At 43.2% G+C, this 26,790-nt stretch overlaps 1 protein-coding gene across 2 annotated transcripts in view; it reads right to left on the minus strand.

The window, feature by feature from the left end:
* GSTK1 (glutathione S-transferase kappa 1) overlaps positions 1-26,790 on the minus strand; it is a 645,482-nt gene that overhangs the window by 383,202 nt on the left and 235,490 nt on the right. Inside the window, exon 3 of one of the 2 annotated variants that reach the window (XM_044079843.1) lies at positions 21,585-21,713. The exons of the other annotated variant lie outside the window; for it this stretch is intronic. Coding sequence (XP_043935778.1) covers positions 21,585-21,713 — 129 coding nt within the window. The remainder of the gene's footprint in view (positions 1-21,584; positions 21,714-26,790) is intronic. 2 annotated transcript variants of the gene reach the window in all.

Consider the following 26,790-nt stretch of genomic DNA (forward strand, 5'->3'; position numbering starts at 1 on the left):
GCTGGTATACAATGAGAATTGATTCTCTGCAAACACTCTGCTGTTTACCACTTTTAGTATGTTGTCCTTCTGCCAGAGTTTTGTCAGAATCAGCTCATTCTTCTGGTAGGATTGCATCTTTACTATTAAAGGTCTAGGTTGCTTTCTCATAGCCAGGTTTGGAGCATACACACAATGTGCCCTTTCAACTAACAGCTCCTGCTGTGGAATACCAGTCCAGTTGCTTATTTGCACTTTCATAAAATTAATGCAGTCTGTTCCTTCCAGCTTCTTTGGTATAGCTGAAAATCTCAGGTTTTCCCTATGTGCTCTGTCATCTAATTCTATTATTTTTTTAATCATCTCTTCTTGAGCAGTCTCATATTCAGCCAACCTTTTCTTCATTTCAACCTCTGATTTTTGCAGCTTTATCACCTCAGCTGAATATCTGTTTATAGCTTCTTCCATTTTTTCCAACCTTTTGTTGTTTGTGTTGATATACTCCATCAGTGTTTCATTTATTTTAACCAGGTCTGTGTCCAGTTGTCTTATGTCTTCTAAGTGACTGGAGGTCATGCCTGGAGGTTGCATTACTTTTTGCTGAACAGTGAAATAAACAAATACTTTTAATTATGATAATTAGATCTGATTTCTCCTCAACAAGAGGTTCTCCAGTTCGATCCTCGGCTGGGGTGCCTTCTGTGTGGAGTCTGCATGTCATCTCTGTGGTAGCGTGGGTTTCCTAGGGTGCTCCGGTTTCCTCCCACATCCCAAAGACATGCTGTAGGTGGATTGGACACTTTAAACTGGCCCTAGGCGTGAGTGCATGCATGTGTGTGCCTTCTGTGGAAGGTTGGGGGCCGGGCTGGCAACTCGACACCGTATAACTCTACTGCCAATCATGAGCGGACAGGTGATCCTCTTGTGGCGACCCCTAACTGGGAAAAGCTGAAAGAAGAAAAAGAAAAAGCTGTACTAAGTTCTGTCGGGGAACCACCTTTGTGTAGGGGGACGACATAAGACATTTTCCAGAGAGAGGGAATAGAGTGTGTTCAGCTATGGATCTAGTGAGGAGTATGGAAACAGGGTAGGCAATGGCAGAGGTGGCAATCCTCAGGTATTCAGCGGGAAGGTTATCAGCAGTGAGAGTAGTGGGTTTCAATCTGGCAAGGTGGTTACAAATTAGGTCAGTTGGAACTGGTTTAAGAGAGAACTGGGTGTTGGTCTTATGGTGACATTTTTGTATTTTGGGGGTATTTGTAGGAGTAGTGGGGAAATTGAACAACTTTTGGATGGAGGAGGTGAAACAGTCATTAAACTGGGTGGCAAAATCATTGATATCACCTTCAATGTTAGGGTTTGGGGAAGTGATTTTGCATGGTTGGAGAATGCGATTGACTGTGGACAGTACAGTTGTGTACACTTACCATAAATATAGAGGTTCAAGTGTATTCACTGTTGCAGTCATCACCTGTAGGTCATCCCTGCTGTGGTATCCCTCAGCCAGCCCGAATACCAGAGTCAATGATTTTTCTGTGTCGGCTACTATCACTTGCTGCCGGATGTCAGGTAGTAAGTGCTATAAAGGAAGGCAGCCAACGCCATTACATCCGTTTTTCTTGTCCTAAGCAGTCAGAGGCCCAAGTAAATATGGTAAAGGTAACCCTGGTGGCGAAAAGCTGCCATTAGAGACTCATATCTCCCTAAAGAATAAAGATATAAGGGGGAAGGAGGGTGGGAAACCAGGACTGCACCAGTGAATACACTCGAACATCTACATATATGGTAAGTGTACACAACTGTACTACATTCTTCGTGTTTCACTGCTGCAGTCATCACCTGTGGGAGTATTCCCAAAGCTGAGGAGAAGAGTGGCATGATTAGTAAGAGACCTAGGAATGGGTCAGTATGCCCTGCAGAACTGTAGAGGCAAACCCTGCCCTAGCCTTAGAAAATAGAGGTAGGTGGTAATGCTTGGCAAAGGTATGGACAGAAGTCCAGATGGCAGCTTCCAGGATGTCCCTGGTGGGGAACCCCTCTGAGGAATGCTGTGGAAGCGGAGGCTGCCCTAGTGGAATGGGTTTGAATAGACTGGGGGTTAGCAGAAATGGACACAGTGTGATATCCATTTAGAAATGGTTTGTTTGGAAAGGGGCTTCCCCCTCTGCCCCTGGAGCAAAGCTGACAAGAAGTTGGTCTGTTTTTCTGAAGGATTTAGTATGGTCCAGATAGTGTCTGAGCTTTCCCCCTTGGTTTTGAGGGTTAGGAAAGAAAGTGGGCAGATTTATGGCCTGGTTCAGAGTTACATTAGATACCACCTTGTGCATAAAGGAGGGATTAAGTCCTCAGGGAGACCCTGTCTGCATGGAAGATGATGAAGGGCTCAATGGCCAATGGCCATCAGTGCCCTGAAGCTCTGAAATCTTTCTGGCTGAGGTGATAGCTAGGAGAAAATAGGAGAAAAGCAGTCTTCCAGAAGAGGCATCTTAGTTCTGCTGAAGCAGCAGGTTCAAAGAGTGGTAAAGTTATTTTTTCTAAAATATAATTCAGGTCCCAGGCTGGAGTGTGTGGCCTTCTGGGAGGTCTGATATTAGGAGCCCCTCTGAGGAATTGTTTAATCAATGTATGGGAGAAAGTACAGTTGTGTACGCTTACCATAAATGTAGATGTTCAAGAGCATTCACTGTTGCAGTCATTATAGTTAGGTAATCTGCTGGCAGGCTGCCCTCAGTCAGCCTGATTAACAAAGTCTTGGGTCCTGCGTCGGCTGCTGTCCCTTCTTCCATGACGTCAGGTCGTCAGCAGTATAAAACTTGCAGCAGACGCCATTACATCAGTTTTTCTTGCCCCAGATGTCAGGGAGGAGCAAAATAAAATTAAAAACACAAAAATATACCTCCAACCAAAAGCAAATACACCAAAAAGGCTTTTAAGCATAGTAAAATAAAGTAGAGGTATATTTAGAGAAAAACAGGGGGCTGGAGGGAGGGTAACCAGGACTGCAACAGTGAATACACTCGAACATCTACATTTATGGTAAATGTACACAACTGTACTATGTTCTTCATGTTTCACTGTTGCAATCAATACATTTGGGTAGATTCCCAAAGCTATGGTTGGGAGGATGGATTTATACAGCATTAGGACCAGCTATAAGGCCCCTGCAAGACAGCAGTGGCAAAGCCAGCTCTGGATTTAGAGAAAAATTGGTAAATGATAACGCTTGGTGAAAGTATGAACTGAACTCCAGGTAACAGCTTCTAAAACATCCCTGGTAGGAACACCTCTGAGAAAGGCTGCAGAAGTAGATGCAGCCCTGGTGGAATGAGATCTGATCCCTTGGGGATAGGTTTTCCATGGTGCTTACAGCAGAAATGAATGCAATGGCTTATCCATTTAGAAATGGTTTGTTTTGAAATAGCCTTCCTCTCTGCCCCTGCAGCAAATGCTACCAGCAGTTGTTCATATTTTCTTCGAGGTTTAGTCCTGTCCAAGTAGAATCTAAGTTGTCTGTGCACATCCAATGAATGCAGAATCTGTTCCCCTTTGTTCTGTGGATTGGGAAAGAAAGTTGGCAAATGAATGGACTGATTAAGAGCCACCTGGATACCAGCTTGGGCATGAAGGATGGATTGGTCCCGAGTGACACCCTGTCCGCATGAAAGATGATGAATGGCTCCACTGCCATCAGGGCCTGTAACTCGGATATCCTTCTAGCTGAAGTGATTGCTAGAAGGAAGGCTGTTTTCCAAGAAAGAAATTTTAAGTCTGCAGTAGCAGCTGGCTCAAAAGGAGGTAGAGTGAGTTTTTCCAGTACAAAGTTAAGGTCCCAGGCAGGGGTTGGAGCTCTCCTGGGGGGTCTCAGGTTCTTAGCCCCTCTGAGGTACTGCTTGAGCAGATGATGAGAGAAGAGGGGAGGTTCTGTGTTATAATGAGCTGAAATGGCTGAGGCGTGGAATTTAATGGAGGAAAAAGACAGACCCTTGTGAAGCATCTCAGTTAAGTACTGTAAAATCTGAGGTAAACTGGGCGCTGCTGTGCTCATCCCTTGAGATTGATTCCAAGCACAGAATCTTTTCCATTTGTCAGCATAAGATTTTCTAGTACTAGGTCTTCTCGTCTCCAAGATGACATCTGTCACAGGTTTGCTGAGGGATGCTAAGGGTGAATTTAAGTGATTAGCCAAGCTGCAAGGTTCAACGTTGGGAACTGAGGGTGCAGAATTTGGTTCTCCTGCTGAGACAGTAAGGAAGGTGTCTGAGGCAGGTGCCATGGAGAAATTTGTGACACACACTGCGGAGGAATGGGTACCAGTGTTGGCATGGCCAGTCTGGAGCAATCAAAATCATTCTTGGTTTGTCCTGTTTGACTTTTAGCAGAACTTTGGAGAGCAGAGGCAGAGGGGGAAAGGCATAGACTGATAGGTTTTTCCAGCTGAATGACAGAGCATCCACTTTCCAGGCTTTTTTGTGAGGAGTCCTTGTGCAAAATTTGTCTAACTGGTAGTTGTGGAGGGAGGCAAATAGATCTATGTCTGGGCTCCCCCATTTGCTTGTCAACATGTTGAAAATCCGTGGCTCCAGTTTCCACTCGTATGGGTCCATGAGATTTCTGCTTAGTCTGTCTGCCAGTGTATTCAGTTTTCCTGTCAAGAATTGAGCTAGTAGTTGCACTTGGTAGCTCAAGGCCATGTTCCACAATGCCACGGCTAGTCTGCAGAGGGGATAGAAATGTGTACCCCGTTTGTTTATGTACCACATAACTGTGGTGTTGTCCATCTTTACCATTAGTTGTCCTGGATGAATGTAGTCCTTGAAGGCTGTCAGAGCATTCTATACAGCTAACATTTCGTTTTGACTGATATGTAGGTGTATTTGATTTGGGTTCCATTTGCCTTGAATGCACTTCCCTGCCAGGTGAGCCCCCCATGCATAGTCTGATGCATCTGTTGTTAGGGTTTGGGCGGCAGGGGGTAGTGTGAATGGTAGTCCCTTGTTTTGGTGTCAGACCTCTGCCCACCATAGGAACTCCAGGCGTACGCAAGGTATGATAGGAATCATTGTTTCCAGGCTGTGACAATGTTGACTCCATAGACGTTTTAAATACCACTGAAGTTTCCTCATATGCAGTCTTGCATATGGAATTAGAAGAATGCAGGAGGCCATGAACCCCAAGGCTTGCAGTATTTGTCTTGCAGATAGTAGGGTTTTTGTGGCCACTTCTTTGAAGTAAGTTACCAAATGAATTTGCTTTTCTGGCATGAGGAAAGCCATCTGGACAGTTGTATTCAAGCTTGCACGCAGGAATGTAATCTGTTGAGAGGGTACCAGTTGTGATTTATTTTCGTTTATGGTGTACCCTAGGCAAGTTAGCTCTCTTTTTACAAAAAACAGATGATTTATAAGTATGGCCTGGTTTTCTGCCTGAATTAGACAATCGTCCAGGTATGGATATATCTGAATATTTCTTTGCCTGCAAAATGCAATTACTGGAGCCAGGCACTTTGTGAATACCCTTGGCGCAGTGGACTAGACAAAGGGCAGTGCAGAGAACTGATAATACAAATAGCCTGCTTTGAAGCGTAGGTATCTTCTGCAAGATTCCCTGATTGGGATATGCAGGTAAGCTTCTTTTAAATCTAGAGTTGCCAACCAGGCATCTTTGCCTAGCATAGGATGTACTTGGCGAAAAGTCAGCATCTTGAATTTTGGAATGTCCAGAAAAGTGTTTAGAGCAGACAGGTCCAGAATTGGACGCAAAGATTTGTCTTTTCTGGGTACCAGGAAAAGCCTGGGATAGAAACCTTGTCCCTTTTCCTCTTTTGGTACAGGTTGAATAGCCCCCATGTTTAAGAGGGAAAGTACTTGTTTCTGAGCCTCTGCCCACTTATTTGTGGGCAGGTCTGGCCACCCGTTTGGCATTGGCAACGTGTAGAAATGAAATCTGTATCCCTGGGACAGTATATTTAAAACCCATTTGTCCTGGGTTATGAGTTTCCAGTTTTTTGCATGAAGAGCAATCTTTCCCCCCAAAGGGGTGACTGAAAGATAAGTGCTTGGCAATTTTAAAGGAAAGTCATTGAGACTGTTTACCATAGGGGGGTGTCTTGTTATTTCCAGATTTGGAAGTGGATGCCCCCATTGCTTAGTTCTGAGAGTCCCTTGGGACTGAAACTTGGTGCTTTTGGTGTGTCTGGGTTTAAAGGACCAATTCTTAGTAGGCCAGTGCCAGCTAAATCTTGGAGGTTGCACTTGTAAGAAATCTTTCTACAGTTTGCATAGATTTAGCTTTATCTTCCATCTTTTTTTAGAACTTCTTCAGCCTTATTGCCAAACAGGCGGTCCTGATTTAAAGGAGCATCCAACAATTTTGCTTTAACATGATCAGGCAGAGATTGCTCCATAAGCCAAGCATGCCTTCTAAGCAGACCCAGTAACTGCAGCCCTGCAAGAGGCCTCTAAAGAATTAAAACCACATTGCAAAGTATGTCTTCTAACTTGTTCAGCAGAATGCAATAAATCCTGTAAATCTTTATTTTCCACACAGTCAGAAATCAACATAATTTTCTGTTTAAGCAGTCCCATAATATGCTGTTGATATTTTAGTATATGAAATTGGCAGTTTAAAGCCCTGATTGCCAAGGTTGCAGAAGTATAAACATTTTTACCCCATCTATCCAGCGCCCTGGAGTCTCTATCAGAAGGGGTAGGATTTTTAGCAGTATAAGCCTTAATGCCCTTGGGCCCCTGAGAAATGGTTTCTGGATCCGCAACAGGATTTTTGAAAAGGAACTTGTGGGACTCAGGAACCCTGCAGTATCTGTCAGGTTTACTAGGAGCCGGAGGCAGGGAAAAAGGAGCCATACTGGATTCTGAAAACACATCATCAACAATGTCTGGTACAGGAGGTATAGCCAAAGGCCTATGCTGAGGTAGAAGAAGGAAATCCCTAAGCCTCTTTTTAGATTCAGAAAATTCCTGACTTCCCCAGTGGAAATGCTCCCTTAAAGTATGTAAAGTCTCCCCAAAAGAAAAGTCCTCAGGGGAAGCAGAAGGAATGGAATCCTCTGCATCAGAATCCTCATAAGTAGGCATGGACAAATCCAGGTCATTGGAAGAATTAGAAGAAACAGAATCCAGAAGATTCATAGTTAAGCTCAGTCCTAAGCCTTTTAGAGGGGGGGGGGTTGACTACCCTTGATTACAGTAATAAGATCTTAAGCCATTTTGATCATTTGTTTTTTTAGGCATAGGGGCCTGAACATGTGGCCTGGGCATCGTTTTTTTAAACTTAGATCGAGATTTAGGCCTTAGAATAGAAGGTGGAGTCGGTTTAATATGCAGGTCTGTAGGCCTGAAAACACCCTCAGAAGCCGGTGCCTGCACAGCGGCTCCAGACCCATCCAAGGTAGAGACAGTCACGGGTTCCATAGGTAAAGCATCTTGCGGCATACCGGACTCCGAATGGGTCTCAGTAGAGGCCTGCGAGTCAGAAGTAGCAGGTATCAGGGCTGTGAAAGCACCTCACTGAGTACCGGAGAACTGGCGACTGGCTTAGGAGAAGCATCATTGGCAGTTTTGGACCTCAACGTTCTGTCTCTGTCTTTTTCTTTGAGTTTTTTCTGAATTACAGTAGTCAGATGGCTAACAGACATTTCTGGATAATTAAACGAGAACCAAAATTTTTAGAGGCAAAAATGTACAGACAACGGATAGTGCGCTAATTAAATAAAACATAAAACTGGGAACAAGGTATGTTGTGGTCAGGACCTAGGCAAGGAATACAGTACAAATAAAAATCTTTATGCGGTATTTGCTTCCCACAAGTAATGCAATTATTAACTTTTACTGACATCGGTAAGGAGCGAGAAAAGGTTTCCCCAACGGGGTACTTAGCTTTAGGTTGAAGACTTTGGTTCTGAAACTCGAAAACCAAAATTTCAGGAGTCGGCCGACCGGCACTTGCGAACTGCTTTTGCTTCGGGCACCGCATGGCAAGAAAGACTGATGTAATGCCATCGGCTGCATGTTTTATACCCCTGACGTCATGGAAGAAGGGACAGCAACTGACACAGGACCCAAGACTTTGTTAATCAGGGCAACTGAGGGCAACCTGCCAGAACATTACCCAAATGTAATGATGCAACAGTGAAACACTAAGAACATCAGGGGCTGTTCTGTATCAAAATAAGCTGAAATGGCTGAGGCGTGGATTTTAATAGAAGAAAAGGAGAGGCCCACTATTAAGTAGCTCCTCTAGGTAGTCCAGGGTAAGAGGGATGGAAGGTTGTGAAGTACTGCTCCCTCTGGAGTGGCTCCAGGAGCAGAATCTTTTCCATTTTCCTGCGTAGGATTTTCTGGTGCTGGGTCTTCTGTCCTCTGTGATAATGCCAAGGACCTGTTTGCTTAACAGGGGCCCATTGTTTGCCTTTAGAGTATTAGTCATGCTGATAGTTTGACAGTTTGCAAGTCTGGGTGCAGCACCCCCCCCTTGAGTTAAGAGGTCTAAGATCAGGGGAAGCTGCCTCGGAGGCTCTAAGGTCAGGCTGCGCAGTAAAGGGTACCAATGTTGTCTGGGGCAATCTGGAGCAATGAGGATGGACTTTGGTCTCTCCTGCCTTATTTTAATCAGTACCTTGGAAATAAGAGGCAGAGAAAAGAATGCATACACAAAGAGGGTGTTCCAGGAGAAGGTTCAGGCATCCACCTTTCATGCTAGGTAGTGATACTCCCTGGTACAGAATTTTTTCAGCTGAATGTTGAGGTGCGAAGCAAAGAGCTCCACCTCCATAGTCCCCCACTCTGGAGTGCTTTGTAAAAAGATTTTTCTGTGGAGCTACCATTTGCTGCGGTCTAGTAAGTTTCTGCTTAAGTTGTCTGCCAGGATGCTGTTGATCCCTGGTTGGTATTGGGCTATCAGGTGTAGCCCCATGGAAGAGGCTGTCAGCAAGACGTTCATGGCTAGCCTGCACAGAGGGTAAGATTGGATCCCTCCCTGTTTGTTGATGTACCACATTACTGTGGTGTTGTCTGTTTTGATAAGGAGAACCCCTGGCTTGAGATGGGCTTTGAAGGATGGCAGAGCCTTTTGTACTGCCATCATTTCCTTCTGGTTGATGTGTAAGGGAAGGTGCTGGGAATACCAAAGACCTTGGTTGCACCTGCCTTCTAGGTGAGCACCCCAAGCTATGCCTGAGGCGTCAGTGGTAATAGTCTGGCCGGTTGGGCGGTGGGTGAAGGAAAGACCCTTGTTCTGGGCACAGGCCCCTGACCACCAAAGAAACTCGGCCCTTAAACAGGGGATCATAGGGAGAGAGGTCTCTAGGTGTTGAGAATGCGGACACCAAAGGTTCTTAAGGTACCAGTGAAGTTTTCTCGTGTGAAGCCCGGCAAGAAGAATTAGAAGGATGCAAGATGCCATGTACCCAAAGGCTTGCAGGAACTTCCTCGCAGTGAGGTGACTTCTGGAAGCCAGCTGTGTAAAACAGAGAGGCAGAAAGCTCTGCTTTAATAGGGATAGGAAGGCCATTTGAGATGCTGTGTCCAGCACTGCAGGAGGCTGCCTTGATTTATTCTCGTTGATGGTGTACCCTAAGGAGGTTAGGAGGGTTTTGACAAAGAGGAGGTCCTTGAGGAGCTTTTCTTTGCTATCTGCTTGAATGAGGCAGTCGTCCAGATAAGGGTAAATTTGCACATTTTTCTGTCTGCAAAAGGCTATGGCTGGGGCTAAGCATTTGGCGAGTACCCTGGGAGCAGTATACAAGCCTAAAGGTAGCACAGAAAACTGAAAGTGTTATGAGCCTGCTCTGAAGTGAAGGAATTTCCTGCAGGATTCCCTTATGGGAATGTGGCGGTAGGCATCATAGATCCAGGGTAACTAACCAGGCATTTTTTGTCAGCATAGGCAGCAGATGCTGCAAAGTTAGCATTTTGAATTTGGGGACCAACAGGAAGGTGTTCAGAAAGGATAGGTCTAGGATGGGGCGTCAAGTGCAGTCTTTTCTGGGAACAAGGAATAGTTAGGAATAAAAGCCTTTGCCCGTTTGATCTGAAGGAACAGGTTCTACTGCCCCTTGGGATATGAGAGTTTGGACTTGTTTCAATGCCTCTGCCCACCGACTTGGAGGTAAGTCTGGATACCCTCTTGGAATTGGGAGTTCGTTGAAGGAGAATTTGTATCCCTGAAAAAATTATCTTTAAGACCCACTGGTCCTTAGGTACAGAAAGTCAATTTTCTTTGCAGAGGGAGAGCCTTCCTCCCAGTTTTTGGTGAGTGGAAAGAGGCCAGAGGGTGGAGAGGGAGTCATTGAGTTTTTGCCATAGAGGGATGGCTTAGAACTCCCCGCCTTTGGAGCAAAGTGGTCCACTGTTTGGTTCTCTACTGTCCCTGGGACAGGAATCTGGGTGCTCAGTCCCTGCGGGGCTTACCTTGCCCCTGTCTGCTAGGTGCAGGAAAGGACCAGTGTTTTGAGGGAAAATTCCTGCTGAACCTAGGAGGTTGTACCTGAAGGAAGTCTTTTACTGTTTGCATAGATTTTGCTTGGTCTTCCATCTTTTTAAGCACCTCTTCTACTTTTACTCCAAAACAAGCAGTCCTTATCCAAGGGTGCATCAAGTAATTTAGATTTGACATGATCAGGGAGAGGTCGTTCCTTTAACCATACAGGTCTCCTAATGACAGATCCTGACACTGCTGCCCTGCATGAGGCTTTGAAGTTGTCATATCCACAGTGTAATGAGTTTTAGCGACTTGACAAGTAGAGTGCAGTAAATCCGCTAACTCTTTTGAATTGGCACAGTCAGGAAAAGTTAAAATGTTTTGTTTTAATAGTTCCAAAGTGTGTTGTTGATATTTTAACATGTGGAACTGACAGTTGAGTGCTCTGACACCTAAGGTTGCAGAGGTGTATACTTTTTTACCCCATCTGTCCAGAGCTCTGGAGTCCTTGTCAGAAGGAATACGATTCTTTGCATTACTAGCCTTAGCTCCTTTTGGTCCCTGTGTAATGACATCTGGGTCTGCAGCAGGATTTCTGTACAGGTATTTGTGAGAATCCAGTACTCTAATACCAGTCAGGTTTTCTGGGAGCAGGTGGGAGGGCAGGATTTCTGGGAGCAGGTGGGAGGGCGTCAGGAGTTAAGCTGGATTCATGGTAGACATCATCAACCATCTCTAAGATAGTAGGGATGGCCAAGGTCCTGTGCTGGGGCAGGTCTAGAAACTCAGTCTTTTCTTAGACTGAGGGAAGTCCTGAGATTCCCAGTGGAAATGTTCCCTGAGGGTGTGAAGGGTTTCCCCAAAGGAAATATCTTCTGGTGGGGAGGCAGAAGGAATGAATTCCACTGCATCTGAATCCTCATAAAAAGTCAGAGGCTGTGGTTCCTTTTCAAAACCTGAATAATCAGACTCCTCAGAATCTTGTTCTGTTAGTATTTCAGGAGAAAGTCTCTTTTCCTTTTAGAAGGAATGGCCTGACTACCCCTGATAAGGGTGATAAGATCCTCTGCCATTTTAAGCATTTGAGCTTGGGGTGGTGGAGAAGGGGTAAAATTGTGGCTAGAGGTAGTTTTCCTAGGAATGGCCTTGCCTCTAGGCCTAAGAGTATTCAATGGTCTGAGAGAAACAGTAGTCGGAGAAGACATTGGTTTTTGTCTAGATTCGGTAGTGCAAAAAACCTCCTCGGAAGCCACAACCAAAGGCTTGGAAGATGAAGAAGATTTCTGCAGCATACCAAACTCCAAAAGGGTCTCAGTATAGGCCTGCGAATGTACTGAATTGGGTATCAGGGGCTGTGAAAGCACCTCACTAAATGCCAGAGAACTGCTGACCTGCTTAGTGGTAGAGTTGTCGGAAGGCTTAGCCTTGTGTGGTCTGTCTCTATCTTTATCCTTACATTTTTTTGCAATGTCTATGGATTGTTGGCTGACGGACACCATTTCAGAATGATAATACCTGGCTACAATAAGAACTCTATAACAAATGGTTCTCGTGTTAAAGAGGGCACAGAACTGGCAACAGGGGACGTTGTGGTCTGGGCCTAAACAAGTGATGCAGCATGAATGGAAATCTCGGTGTGATATTTGCTTTCCACAGGCGAGACAATTGTTAACTTTTCTGGACGTCAATTAGCGCAAGAAAAAAGTATCCCCAATGGGGTACTTAGCTTTAGACATTTTCAGCTGTAATTCAAACTCTGGTAGCGACTGACTGGTACACTTGTGAACTGTCTGCTACAAGCTCCACAGCAAGAAAGACGGATGTAATGACGTCAGATGCCTTCCTTTATAGCACTGACTACTTGACGTCAGGCAGCAAGCGACAGCAGCCGACACAGAAAAATATCGACTCTGGTATTCGGGACGGCCAAGGGCTACCACAGCAGGGATAACCCACAGGTGATGACTGAAACAGTGAAACATGAAGAACATCAGAATTTTTGTGGATTGATGTAGTGAGTTTTTTGTAGCTGGATATAATAACTTTTTTGGTCATTATGTATTTGTTTTTTTGCTTTGTTTCTGAGCTCTAGGAAGTATTGCCAATTTATACTCATTTTGTTGGTACGCCAGGTTGCCCAAGCTATATCTCATTGTTTGAGTAGGGTTCTTGTGTCCTTTGAGATCCGAGGGGCTGGGTTGGTTTTAGTATGAATTACATGTTGTGGGGCCATAAGATTAAGGAGATCTAAGAAGGTAGTATTAAAATACTCCATGGCTTCATCTAATGGTAGAGTTTTAAGAGGTGACCAATTTTTTTTTTTTAAGATGTTGGTGAACTGGTCTGGTAGGGAAGTTTTGGAACTACAGATAGAAAGTATGATGGAGGTTTTTATGGTGCATGTCTTGGCTTATTAGCTCATGGCTATAATGACATTTAGATTTGGTTTTAGGCATCGCATGTAAAAGCTTTTTCCTGATAAACCTTAGGACAGAGACCAAAACTGTGCAAAGAAAGAGTAGAAAAGAAATGGGATATTTGAGGACAAGCTGTTCTCTTATGGTTGATGTGAGATGTCATGGCAAGTACAGACATCAACTACATCCCCCACCTGACTGTAGGCCCTTCTAAGAAAATGTCAAATTCTGATTGATGGGGAGGATGAACTCAATAATCCAGCATGGAGAATCCCTGATGACAGATCATAAAACAACAGAGGACTTGGGCAAGAACATAAACAGGGCAGAAGAATACAGCAAAGAAGACCGTAGAGGCCTGGAAATGTCTGTGCTGCACAGCACCATTTAGATGGCACTCCATAGTAAAACATTTATGCTAAAAAGTGCCTAATGGGAACCATCTTCTGTAGAAGTAAATAATCACCAGGAACAATGGGATTGCAGCCAGACACAGTATTCAGTGATCATAAGATGCACAGTAATGTTGCGTTTGCAAAATCTAAAACAGACAGAATATGCAAGAACTGAACCAGAGTAGTCAAGTGCTAGGAACTAGAAGAAAGTATCTAAGATGGAGGATAAATAAACACCAGGAAAAAAGGAAAAGCGCAAAATATTCGTGCTTCGCTCTAAACATGATTAGGTAGTATAATGTGGTCTAAAGTGTCTAAATTGGCTCCAGTATGCACTAAATGCCATGATACATAGGCAAGATAAAACCCTTATGCAGCTACAATACAACTCATCAGAAAGCTGTAAGACAAGTAATATGGAGAAAATAGTCTTTGCACCAGAAGAAAACACAGCCATTAAATAAGCTGCATCATTTGACGACAAAAATAACAAAACCTGACTTTTGACAACAAAAATAATATTCTGTACTTTGCTGCAGATGTTGTCACAACCAATACTAAGAATAAAACTACTGGTTCTAAAAAAGTTGAAATATAATACTTTCAGGATGCTTTCCAAGGGTTACTGCAACTTTGTTTTTTTGCTCACAGGTGACAGAGGGTAAAGGCTGGTATCATAAAGCACAGACTGCCCCATGTAATTACATTTTAAACAACAAAGATTACAGCTTCGATACAGTATTTCTGATTTTCACCGAAATGCATATTAACCTAGTGTATGATGACAGCAGTCATGATCCACTTTTAAGGGCAGAATTATCTGAGAGTGTCTGACTGTATGTATGTCTGACCAGTGAAAGGTTCAAGCACAAAGCAGCATGTTTCCCTCCCTGCAGATAGTTGCACAACTGTGATCTTGTAAAGAATGTGCAGCAAAGAGAAGATCTCTCTTAACCAGTGATGCTTAAGTACTCCACAGATTCTAGTTGCATGGTCACTGATGCATGTCCTACTTCAAGCAGTACAGTTGCAACCTGATACATGAAGCTCCCTCCCTGAACAGAAAAGTAAATAATATAATAATAAGGTAAAAAATCTCAAACACTACTTGACTATGCTACAGTGGTTCTAAATGAACCGACACTGCACTGACCGATTCAAACTGATACCAGCTGACAATGGTACAGTTGAACTAGGATTGGTTGTCTTTGTTACTCTTCAACAGCATAGATACTATTGAAATGAATCAAAGCAGAGGCAAAGATCACAACCCCCTAACCCCCAGAGGAAAAAAATGAGGAAAAAAATGAATCAACATGTATTATAATAGAGCTGTGAATAATCTGAAGTCATGAAGAATATAAAATAATTACTGAAGAGCAATCAATCAATCAATCAATACCAGCAGCAGTACACATTAATCTGAAGACAATACTGCTGGGCATTTCTGTTCCAGCTGGCAATGCCTGGGGAGGTTGACTTTGCTGGCTATTTAGGAGGGCAGTTCTACATGTATTTGCCTCCTGGAAAATAACCAGTGCTCCAGATCTTCACAAGGTTAACTACATAAGAAGTGGACGGTTTACAAACAGAGCACTCTGCCTGACGCACAGAAATCAAATGTACCACTTCAGACTTCAAGAATGGAAGTGAATAACCTCACATTAAAGGGATATCTCCATCTTGAGTTTGATTCTATTAATGTTGAAATGCTATTTTACTATTTTATTTATACTGGTAATATATTATGCAGTACTAGATATGAGTGTTAAAAATACAAGTCAGGCTTGCATTAAAGGGGTACTACTATTTGCTTACTATAACTTTATTCTGTGAAACTGTCATTTGGTAGCTTAGCTTTTAGTCTCTTTGCAACTGACAAATCAGCAGCCATAGGTACCCCCCCTCCTCTATTTTGGAAGCCGAAAGTCACCTGACCTCCTCATGGACCTTACCTAATAATTATCCTGCAGTCAGAGAAGATACCATGGTATCCCAATGCAGCACAATATTTACTGCTATAGGGAATTTTGTTATGCCCCATGCATGCCTAATTGAAAATGGCCCAAGGCTAGTAATACCTAGAACACCTTCTGATGGGCGCTCTGGTATTGTTAAGCTAAGTCGAAGACCTCGGTCTCACCACCAAGTACTAGTGTTAAATACCCTCCTCTTCTCCCACAATAGGAGGTTCAGTAAATACTGATTTGTTTGCAATCTCCCCAGCCAGCTCTTTGGGTACCAGGGTCAATATCACACCCAGGTTGCCTGGATCACATTCAGGGCTCCATCTCTTTGCCACACAGAACTAGTAAGAGCTCCGTTTTTTAAAAATAATGCTGTCCCTTCTCTCTCTTCAACAATATTTTCATTCTTCATGGTGGCCTGCTCCTGGTGTCAGTTTTAATTTCCTATGAATATTGTTTCCTTCATTTTTTCTTAAGATTAGAAAATATACCTCTCAACCTACAGGTATTGAAAGTAGGTAACAAAGACCCTTAAATATAGAACAAACTAAAAATCTGCTAATCTAATTAGCATAAAATCCAAATACCAATAGCACATCTCTTCCTGCTTCCAGTAGGAATACGGGATACTACTCAGAAATACATGCTTAAAAAAAAAAGAATGACAAAAACAAGGGAAAATATAAGCACATTATTAAACAGAAGTGTCAAATCTGTAGACTAATGAACTGCATCACAATATTTTACCAGACAAGACCAGTTATTTTTGCTTCAGAATAAATGAGTTGCATGTGTCCTCTGTCTTTAAATTATTGTTGCCACTGGTGTGTTCGTCATGTAGTGTGGTTTTGTGTGTACTGGACAGCTTCATAAATCACATGTGATGTGGGCAAGTCAGAAAATTGTGTGAAGGGGTAAATCAAACTTGAAAAAAGGAAAATCCTGTGCAGAGGTAAATCAGGTCTGAAAATAAGAACTTTCCTCCAAAGCAGATACAGTTGACTTCTGTTAATACGGAAGAAAAAGTATTCAGTCAAAGAGCTTATTCCAAAAGTTGTCCCTTGTCTCTCTTTTTCTTTCAGGCATTAAAGATGCAATTCATCAGCTTAGCCTTACAAAATTTCTTCTGCAATGCCTTATAACATTATATGTTAAACTTACTGGATAACCTTGGTCTTTCAAACTGAACACAAATTCAAATAGAATATCAACAGAAAGAGTCAGAAACAACTTTCACCATCCCGTCATATGTATCAAAAGTATTTTGCTGATGTGATTGACTGCTATGTGAAGTTTGTCATTTTATGGAAAAGAAGCATAACTGCATTCACAAGTACATACCCTGCATTATAGGTTCATAGGTAGGTAGTAGGCTATCTGCCCGAAGGCATTTATAAGCTTAGCCAGAATGTGTTGGTTTTCACAGCTCCCTTAGATTAGTTCCCTGTGCCTCTGTCCTGCATAGCCACTGAAGTGATCCCCGGGGTAAACTTTCTGTTTCCCATCCACTCGTCAAGGTTTCTCTTGAAGAGTGTTAGCGAGGAGCTCTGTCTAATGTAGACTGGAATCTTGTTCCAAAGCATGGGAAGTCTCTGGGACAGGAATCTATCCTGCCAGCACGTCCTATTTATTGTTGTGGTGAGGCTTAGCTCCCTAGAGAGTGTGGCTCGAGGGGATAAGGTTTCCTTTAGGTGGAGCATGTCCAACAATTCTGGGTTGGACATGGCCTTGTATGTCAGGCAGAGATCACCTCTGAGTAGGCGGTATGCAACAGAGTACAGCTGGAGTTTCTTCAGTCGAGCTGCATAAGGCATCTGTCTGAGGCCAGTGATCCTCTTGGTGAGGTACTTCTAAGGTCTTTCCAGCTGTTGCAGGTATCTTGTAAGGTACATCCCAAATGGGGTGTTGTACTCTATGATGGGTCTGATGAGTGATGAGTAGAGGGGCACAATGACCTTTTTTGATCTGGATGCAAACCATTTTGTGATTAGGTGGGCCACATAGAAGGATTTTCTAAGCACTTTGGCAATGTGATGATCAAAGGAGAGATTACTATCTACTAGCATGTCCAACAATTCTGGGTGTTTCTTCAGTCGAGCTGCATAAGGCATCTGTCTGAGGCCAGTGATCCTCTTGGTGAGGTACTTCTAAGGTCTTTCCAGCTGTTGCAGGTATCTTGTAAGGTACATCCCAAATGGGGTGTTGTACTCTATGATGGGTCTGATGAGTGATGAGTAGAGGGGCACAATGACCTTTTTTGATCTGGATGCAAACCATTTTGTGATTAGGTGGGCCACATAGAAGGATTTTCTAAGCACTTTGGCAATGTGATGATCAAAGGAGAGATTACTATCTACTTGGGTCCCCAGATCCCTCATTACATTTTTCATATTTAGGGGACTACCACCTATGTGGTAGTTTGCGGGTACTTTGTTTTTTCCAAAAGAGATGACTATGCACTTTTTGGCATTTAGCTTGAGGCCATGATTTTGACACCAGGTATCCGTCTCAGTAAGACCCTTTTGGAGGATGTCTGTGTCAGCCGGAGAGTCAATTATAGCCCCTAGTTTGCAGTCGTTTGCAAACTTGGTCAGCCATAGTCCTCCTGTGCTTGCCTGTACCTCTGAGAAGTATATGCCGAACAGGAGGGGTCCTAGGACTGAGCCCTGGGGAACGCCACTTGTAACCGGTCCGGTTTAGAGTCAGATCTAGCTCCCGCAACTCTCACCATGTGGGTTCTGTCCGTGAGCCAACTGGCAACCCATCTTGTGACATAGGTGTTTATGTTCAGGCTGGTGAGCTTGTCTATAATACCAGAATGGGGAATGGTGTCGAAGGCCTTTGCGAGGATAAGGTAGGCTGTGTGTACCACCTTTCCCTCATCTATAGCCTTGGTAACTGTCTCAAAGAAGTCCACCAGGTTTATGAGGCATGATCTGCCCTTAAAGCCGAACTGGGTAGGGTCCAGTGTTTGGAGGTTCCCAATGTCTCTGTTAATGAGTTGCATGATGATGCTCTACATAGCCTTGCAGACCAAGCTAGTCAGGCTTATAGGGCGATAGTTCTCGGGGTCTGTTGTGGCTCCACCTTTATGGAGCAGAATAACTGTTGCTGTGCGCCACTCTATGGGTACGTAGCCTGTGGAGAGGCTGAGTTTGAACAGTGTGTTTAGGTGAGGGGTTAGTTCATCTTAGAGCTCGTGTAGGACACAGCCTGGGACACCACCCGGTCCCATTGATGCTGTGTTTTTGGCTTTGGAGAGGGCTGTTTTAACCTGAGTGTCTGATTTCAGGGGCTCTACATTCTTCTGGTATGGTTATGGGCCCTTTTGAGAGTGAGAGGGGGTTGAAGTTTGCAATGAACCTGTCTGCCAGGATTTTGGCAAGATCGGTTGGTTCAGTGTATTTTGTGCCATTCTGCACCAACTCTGAGCAGGTCTGAGCATTGTCACTTAGATTCTTAAGCTTGTTAAAGAATGCCTTGTGGTTTTCTTTGGAGTCCTTGGCAATTTTTCTTTCGAAGCTCGCCTTGGACGATTTCATGAGGGATCGTAGTTTCTTGCTCATACTGATCAGGAATGTCTTCCCTTCTTGGGATTTTACTCTTTTCTGTACTAGCTTCCTACTTCTATTGTACAGCTTGTTTATGGCAGGGGTCCACCAGACTGGTTTCCTTTTCTTAGAGGAGTGAGTCTAGGTTTTGCTTGGGATAGCACAATCCATGCATTCTTGTAGGTGCCTGTAGAATGCATTAGTAAATGATTTTGCAGCTTGGACAGAGTTATCCTTTAGCATGGGGGCTTTGAAACATTCCACCTCAGTCTTAAGTAACGTGAAATTTACTTTTGAAAAGTTTTTCACGTTGGTTTCCTTGTCTGGGGGTGGGGACGGAATGTGCATATCCAAAGTGATTTGTTTATGATCAGATCTAACCAGTGAGGGGTGACCTCCAGTGTAGAACACCGGTCGCCCATGTTGGTGATAATCAGGTCTAATATGCTGTCACCTCTGATGGGAGTGTTGACCAGTTGATCCAGAGCGTTTGAGTTTATAAATTCTAGGAAATGTTGGGCACGGGAGTTGGTACTTGAATAGTTCTTCCAGTTAATGTTTGGGTAGTTGAAATCACCCAATATTCGGGTGTTTGGTAGGACCTTTATGTTTCCCAGTGTTTCCAGAAATGTGGAATGGGGGTCCTGGGACATGGTGGGTGATCTGTAGCAAGGTACAATTTGAATTGCAGTTTTGCCCGTCGTTAGTTGCACGTGGATGATCTCTGAAGCATCGTACTTTTCCACTAACCTGGAGGTGTGGGTATCCTTGATGAATATGGATACTCCCCCGCCTTTTGTATTTCGGTCTGGGTTCTGTGGCCAAAATGTATGGTATGAGTTGTAACTTGGTAGTGCTGGGGTGCTCTCTGGAGCCTTAAACCAGGTTTCTGTTACTGCACATATATCGATTTTCATCTTGGCTCCAATATCTGGGTATACTTTGAAACTCCTCTCTACCTGAGACCAGAATTACATAACGAACTTTGTATGTGATATCGTGGCTCCAATATTTGGGCATATTTCGAAACCTCTCTCTACCTGAAACCAGAATCACATGATGGTAACACCAAGTTGCTTAAATTCCTTGAACATTTGTCCCGACTTCAGTAAAAGATGGGGCTAGTGTAATTTTTTGATGCAAACCATACAAGATATGGACACAGACTCCCTTCCAGCAGTACAAAAAACGTCACCTACAACGGCAATGAAAAGGACAAGGATCTGTTCTCTGTACCACCATACTGGTCACATTTCCTTTCATCATCACTGCAGCTTACTGCTGTCAGCTGCATGTTACTCATTATCGACTTCTCTGTACCAACATACTGGTCACTTTCCATTCATCATCAATGCAGCTTACTGCTGTCAGCTGCATGTTACTCATTATCGACTTCTCTGTACCAACATACTGGTCACTTTCCCATTCATCATCAATGCAGCCTACTGCTGTCAGCTGCATGTTGCTCATTATTGACTTCTCTGTACCAACATACTGGTCACTTTCCCATTCATCATCAGTGCAGCCTACTGCTGTCAGCTGCATGTTGCTCATTATTGATTTCTCTGTACCAACATGCTGGTCACTTTCCCATTCATCATCACTGCAGCCTACTGTTGTCAGCTGCATGTTACTCATTATCGACTTCTCTGTACCAACATACTGGTCACTTTCCCATTCATCATCAATGCAGCCTACAGCTGTCAGCTGCATGTTGCTCGTTATCCACTTCCAGCTCAGTTAATTACTCCATTAACTACACAACATAAACTGCTTGGATTCCTATGAGTCACTGATCTGTGACTTTGTCAAATGCCTTGCAGAAAAGGTAACACTTAGTATAACATTCTGGTCTATCACAAAAACAGTTGATTTTTTTAGAGGATCTGTCCATTTCAATATACTTTTGTGCCATCTGTCTTCAAAGATGTTACCAACTATATGCAGCAAGGTTTTATATACTATCTCTACTACAACAACAATAAAGACCAAATGTACTTGTGACCCATCTTTGCTTCCAGAAGGCTCTGCCAGTTCCCTTTTAGTCCCACTAACTTTGAATAAGGCATTTAGCAGTCTTGGCAGGCATCTGCACAAAATACAAGCAAAACAACTGTCAGGTTCTTGTACATAATCAACCTATATAGCTGTGCATGTCTACCCCTGACCATTTCTCATGAAGATGAATTTAGGTCACTCTCTTCCTTTCTCTGGTCAGTTGTATGTCTCCTTAGCATTATCCTGGCATGTCCCTATACTCATAATTAGCTTTCCTTCTCTTCATATGCCCTTATTATGAAAGCACCTCCTTGAAGTCACTCTCTTTCACCTGGTCACCAAACGGTGGGCCCTAAAAAACTGCTGCAGCATACACTTGTTTCCACTATAACATTTTTCAAGAAGGACTGTCAATTTAACCACATCTTCAACTATTTTTAACACTCTGGTTCTGCCTTCTCAGACAAATTGTCTTCTGGGCTGAGTTTGATGGGAATTCAACATTTCTTTCAAAGTCACCTCCAAAGGAAAAGCCCTTTAACTGCTTCAGATTAGCTTTTTCTCATCGGCCACATACTATGCACTGTATACTGAACACTGGGATCTAGAAAGCAACCTATTGTGGTGCAAGCAGTCTGCCTTCAATCTGCAAACATGTAATTTAGCACTATTGCCTCCGGTATTTTTCTGGCTAGACTCCACAGGAATTAAGGATCATTGCTCACACTTTTAAGTGATCTCGTGCTTTAGTGACAGAATGTGTTTATAAAGTGATAACATTTTCTGTTAAGGATCATCATGCATACCCCATGTACAAAAGCAAAACAATTTGAAGTTTACCTTTTTCTATGACGGACCCAAAAAAGTCAGAAGGCTGCCGAAGAGGCACATTGCAGTACTGTGCCAATCTGTCTATATCCTTTACCATGTAGAGTCCTTTCAGAGGGACCATTGCAGGCGGACGGTTTCCTGATAAACATTAAGCAATTAATGTAAGTTTCATGTAAAATTTGTAAAATAACACTAGGCTACTTCTGGCAAACCAGAGAGCCCAAGTTATATCAGACAGATTCCATTCAACAGTGGCTCAATCAGGATAAGAAATGAGCATGCAAAAAGATTCATAAATACTCACCACAGCAAAAAGATTCATAAATACTCACCACAGCAAAAGGATTCATAAATACTCACCACAGCAAAAGGATTCATAAATACTCACCACAGCAAAAGGATTCATAAATACTCACCACAGCAAATGATCTTCAAAATAACCCCATTAGTGCATGTAACAACTGGGTACAATTTTCTTGCAATCACTTTTATGTCTTTTTCCTGACCTCTCTCTCTCAGACATTCACATCACCTTAGCTTCAAGTATGGAGTCCTTCTGCCAAGCACATGAATGTTACATTCTTACCATAACAAAAGAGATTCGTAATCCATAACTGTCCAAGTAAAAGTACTAGCACCCTGAGGCTGTAGGGAGCTCTGCATCTGAAACTTTCCTCTATTTCAATAATGTTACGCATCCCTACTTCTCTCGATACCTCTGAAGTGCCCCCAAAACAGTGAGCACTGAAGCACACAAACAGACAGAATAAGAATGCCAAACTTGCACACTAAACTAATTCACTCCAGGCCTCCCTGCTGAAGGATGGAAGTGAGGTAAATGTGAATGAAGTGGACAGACATGGATCTATTATTATGTTAAGAATTAAGAAACAAAAATAAACCAAATGACACCAAGGCACCGACCACAGACATCCGCTCCAGTAGGAACTATAAAAGCTTGTGAAAAGCATGCTGACATTAAATAGGCACAACTTAAATGTGACAATAGTCACAAAAATTTAAATGTTATGCTAGGAATTAACTTTCATATCTTAAATGATCCAGGCCACGTACTTCAAACCAAAGGACTCCATAACAAAGCAAACTGGAATCAAGACAGGATATTCCCGACTATAGTGGCCCTGAGGAAAGAGACCTTGAAATCACATCCAGCTTGTAGTGTCTTGCAAAAATATAACAAGAATCCCATGTCACAGCAGATACAAACTAATGACATATTTTAAAGGGTGCTTTTGTGGAGCCTACTGCCCTGAAATTGCCTCCAGTTCATTTATACTGCAGCTCTCTTTCACATTTTTTAAGAGTAAAATCTAATACACTATGAAAGTGATACATACAAAGCAGCTAATGAAATTGTTTGTCCAAGTAAAAATGTAAATGCCTATATATATTTAGCCAGTGTAATAAATATTTCCCTCAGTGGCATATTAAGTAAAAAATGTTGTAAGTTGATAGAATGGTTTGATTCTGTAGCTATGTTGGACATACATTTATTTATTTGTTTGAATTTTTTTTACTGGAGCACAGCTCTGACCAATTTCAGTCGAAGCTCAGGGAATGATATAAAGTTTTTATAAAATGTTAGTTTGCAAGGGCACCCTAACTTTATGGACTATGGTTATCTTTAAAAGTAAAGCCTATAGTTATGGAAAACAGTCTAGCTGAAGTAACTGCTAGTAAAAATAAAGTCTTCATGACAAAAATGTTTTAAGTCTTGTTTGGAAACTGGTTTGAAAGGAGAGAATACCAGGTTCTCCAGCATGAAACTGAAGTTGCAAGGCACTACTAGTTCGTTTGTTGAAGTAGAAAGGAGTCTGTGAGAAACGGTTTGCATACTACTGCAGAGATCACAAAACAATGACGATCTCTGTTGAAAGATATTTATTACTGCCAAATGCTAAATGTACTTTTAGTGAAAAATAGTTAAGCCCTGAATTAACTATCCAAGATAAATAGTCCAAGACAGTAGAAACTGGAAATGTACAGGGTCAGCCCCTCTTGATGTTGCTCCAAACGTAAATCTTGACCATTTGCTTTTGCAAGCTACTCTAATAGAGGATCTCTGGGCAGAAGTAAGGATTTGGAACACCTGAAGAGGATAATCAGGCTCCTTGGTCATTAGTCAAACTGCAGTAACCAGGTGGTTAGGTGCAGGGATAGAAGATCTAGATAAGGCTTGTCGTATGGTTGCATGAGGACACTCATGAATTGTTTCAGGTGAAGAGGATTCTCCAGCTGACGAGGCCAAAGTAGAGGGAATCAAACTTGCCAGGGTCAAAACAAGGCTACAAGGATGATTTTTGGTTTGTTCTGTTTGGCTTTCTGGATGAATTTTGTACCAAGGAGACGCAACAAGGTTTGGCCCAATGGTGAAATGACATTTTCACCACTGACAGATTGAGAACTACCTGTTCAGCATCAGAATGCACTGACTGAGCCTACCTGCTAACGTATTGGCCTGAACAGGTACGATCAGACAGCAATAAGGAGGAAAAGCCAATTCCCAAAGCCTCCTGGCACATTAAGTCTGCCTCTCTCTGCTTTTTGATATTGTATACCACAGCAATACTGCCAATCTGGATGGCTACTGAACCTTGGTGAAGAGCCCTGGAAGGTCAGAAGAACTGTTTTCATTCCTATGGTGCTTACATCAATTTAGTATTTGCTGAGACCACCCACTTGAGGTCAGATCCATCCATGCTACTTATCACTATGAGGATAAGGAGGAAAAACACCAGACCAGACTTTGCAGACACAAGGTATTTAGCAAGGGTTGACATACTGTCTGTACACTGGAACTAATGAACCTTATGGGTTCTTGCAAGGACCTTGCTGTAAATTCTAGTATCTGGGCACATTAACTCTGTAACCATTACCAAACATAACACTTTGAAACAGAAGGCAGCTGTTGCTTTGACAGATTTTACAAGTGTCTGAATTGCTGACATCCTGTCTTAAAGGAGAGTGGCTCTGCATGGAACATCTAAGATGCACCCTATGAATATCAAGGTTTGCAAAGGCCCCACCTAGAACTTTGTATTGCTCACTGTGATTCTTGAAGGTTGGAAACATTGAGAACAGACACTCTGGTTTCTAGCACTGCCTTACAAGGAAAGATGCTAGGAGTCAATCATCCAAATAAGGGAGTATCATGGTTCCTGACAGTCTCTGGTGAACCACTAATGTGACCATGCATTTGGTAAACACTTTGTGGACCACTGACAGATCAAATAGTGTGCCCAAAATTGGAAAGACTGGATCTCACTTGGAGATGCTAAACTCTCCTAGCCTTCTTGTTATGTGTAAAAAAGGCATCCTGGAAATCCAGAAGGGGCATCCAGTCCCCTTCGAAAAATGTAAGATGAGCTGCACTGCAATCATCCAAAATTTACCTTTGGAATGAACTAGATCAGCCTGCAGAAATCAAATATGGATTTGAGAGCCTTTTTTCATTTGGAACCAAAAAGTGCCTTAAATAAGAAGTAGGTCCCTTTTGTTCAGGTGGGAATTCTTGGATTTGTCTCTGGCCTAGGTTTAGGGCTTCACATTTGCAGCACTCTTCTGATGGAGAGTAATGCCTGGATGGAGAAAGGACTCAGATCTCAGTTGAAGCAAAAACATGGAAACATTGCTTCTTGATCTCTACCTTTACCCACCTGCCCTGAATGATGGCCATCCATGGAGGCAAATGGGGGGCACCCAGCCCACAATTTTGTCTAAAGGCAGGACAGTTGAGCAACCCTTCAGGGATTCCGTGGCTGCTCACCCCCTTTCCTGACCACCTCTGCCATGCTGACAGTGACTGTTCTGGAATCTACAACTGTGGTAGCCTCTATCAGAACAATGCTGGAAATTTTGCTGTTGTTTCTGCTGAACCGCATTCTCTAGGAGCTCCTCTGAGTACAGGGACATGTTCTTTGAGGACTGGAGAACAGGTAACAGGTTCTGAAGTGATATCATTCTGAAGTTGAGCACTATCACAAACAGATTTTTTAAAGGCACAAAACTGGTCTCCAAGCATTTCTGACACTAGGAATATGCTTGAGTAAAAAACTTCCCCACCTGGGAGGAAGGAACTGGATGTCCTTCGTGGTTCACTGTTGCAGTCATCACTTCAGGGTTCTTCCTGCCAGCAGCAGCCCCCAATCGGCCAGAATCCCAAAGTCTGGATTGGGCGCCAGCTGAGGTCGCATTTATCTTGACGTCAATGCGCCGGAAGGTATAAAGACCTCAGCTGACGCCATTTCCCCAGTCTTTCTTGCCGCACGGTGCCCTTTGCAGTTCACTGATGCCGGTTGGCCTGTTCCTGTTTGTTTTTGGATCTAATCCCAGGATTTTCATTTTTTTACAGATAAGTACCCCGTTGGGGAGGTCTTTTTCTTGCTCCAGTCAGATGTCAGAAAAAGTTAATAATTGTATTTCTTGTGGGAAGCAAATACCTCATAGGGATTTTCACTCTTACTGTATTCCCTGCCTGGGTCCTGACCACGACGTTGCTAATTGTGTGTTTTGTGCTAGATTTAATCAGCATACTATTAGGCGTAGATATAACTTTGCCTTTTACTATTTTGGAAAAAGGTTTAATTATAACATGTCTTCAGATTCTTTTCCGGCTTCTGGGGTGTGTAAGAGGCGCAAGGATGCAGACAGGCCTCTGAGGTCCACAGCAAAGGATGTTGCTCAGTTATTGCCAGTTGCTGGTTTGTCGGTAGTCAGTGAGGCACCTTTGCAGCCCCTGTCGTCTGCCTCTTTTGAACCAATTGCCTGTACCAACTCCGGTGTGGAGCTGATGGGGTCTTCAGAATTGCCAGGGACTGGACCTTCGGATACTGCTCCCTCAGTTGGGTCCGGAGCCGGTAGGCATGTACCGGCTTCTGAGGGAGTTCTCAGGCCTTCACAGCTTCCTGTAAATGTGGATTTGGGTTTACATGCTAAGTCAAAGTCTAAGGCTCCAGCTAAAGTGAAGTGGCTAGCACAGGCACCTTTTGATCAGGGTCGTAGGCCTCACAGGCAGATGCTTAGGATGGCTTGAAGATCTCAACTATGATCAGGGGTTCTCATCCCCCTCCTGACAAGAAGCCTAGATTACAGTCCGATTATGATTCTTCAGACTAAATTTCTGTTTCTTCTGCTTCTTCCCTTGAGCAGGATTATTCTTTTCCTCTTTATGAGGATTCTGATGCTGAAGACTCCT

The sequence above is a fragment of the Protopterus annectens genome, chromosome 8.part0 (assembly GCF_019279795.1).
Source record: "Protopterus annectens isolate FY-2018-M chromosome 8.part0, PAN1.0, whole genome shotgun sequence".
Taxonomy (NCBI): domain Eukaryota; kingdom Metazoa; phylum Chordata; order Ceratodontiformes; family Protopteridae; genus Protopterus; species Protopterus annectens.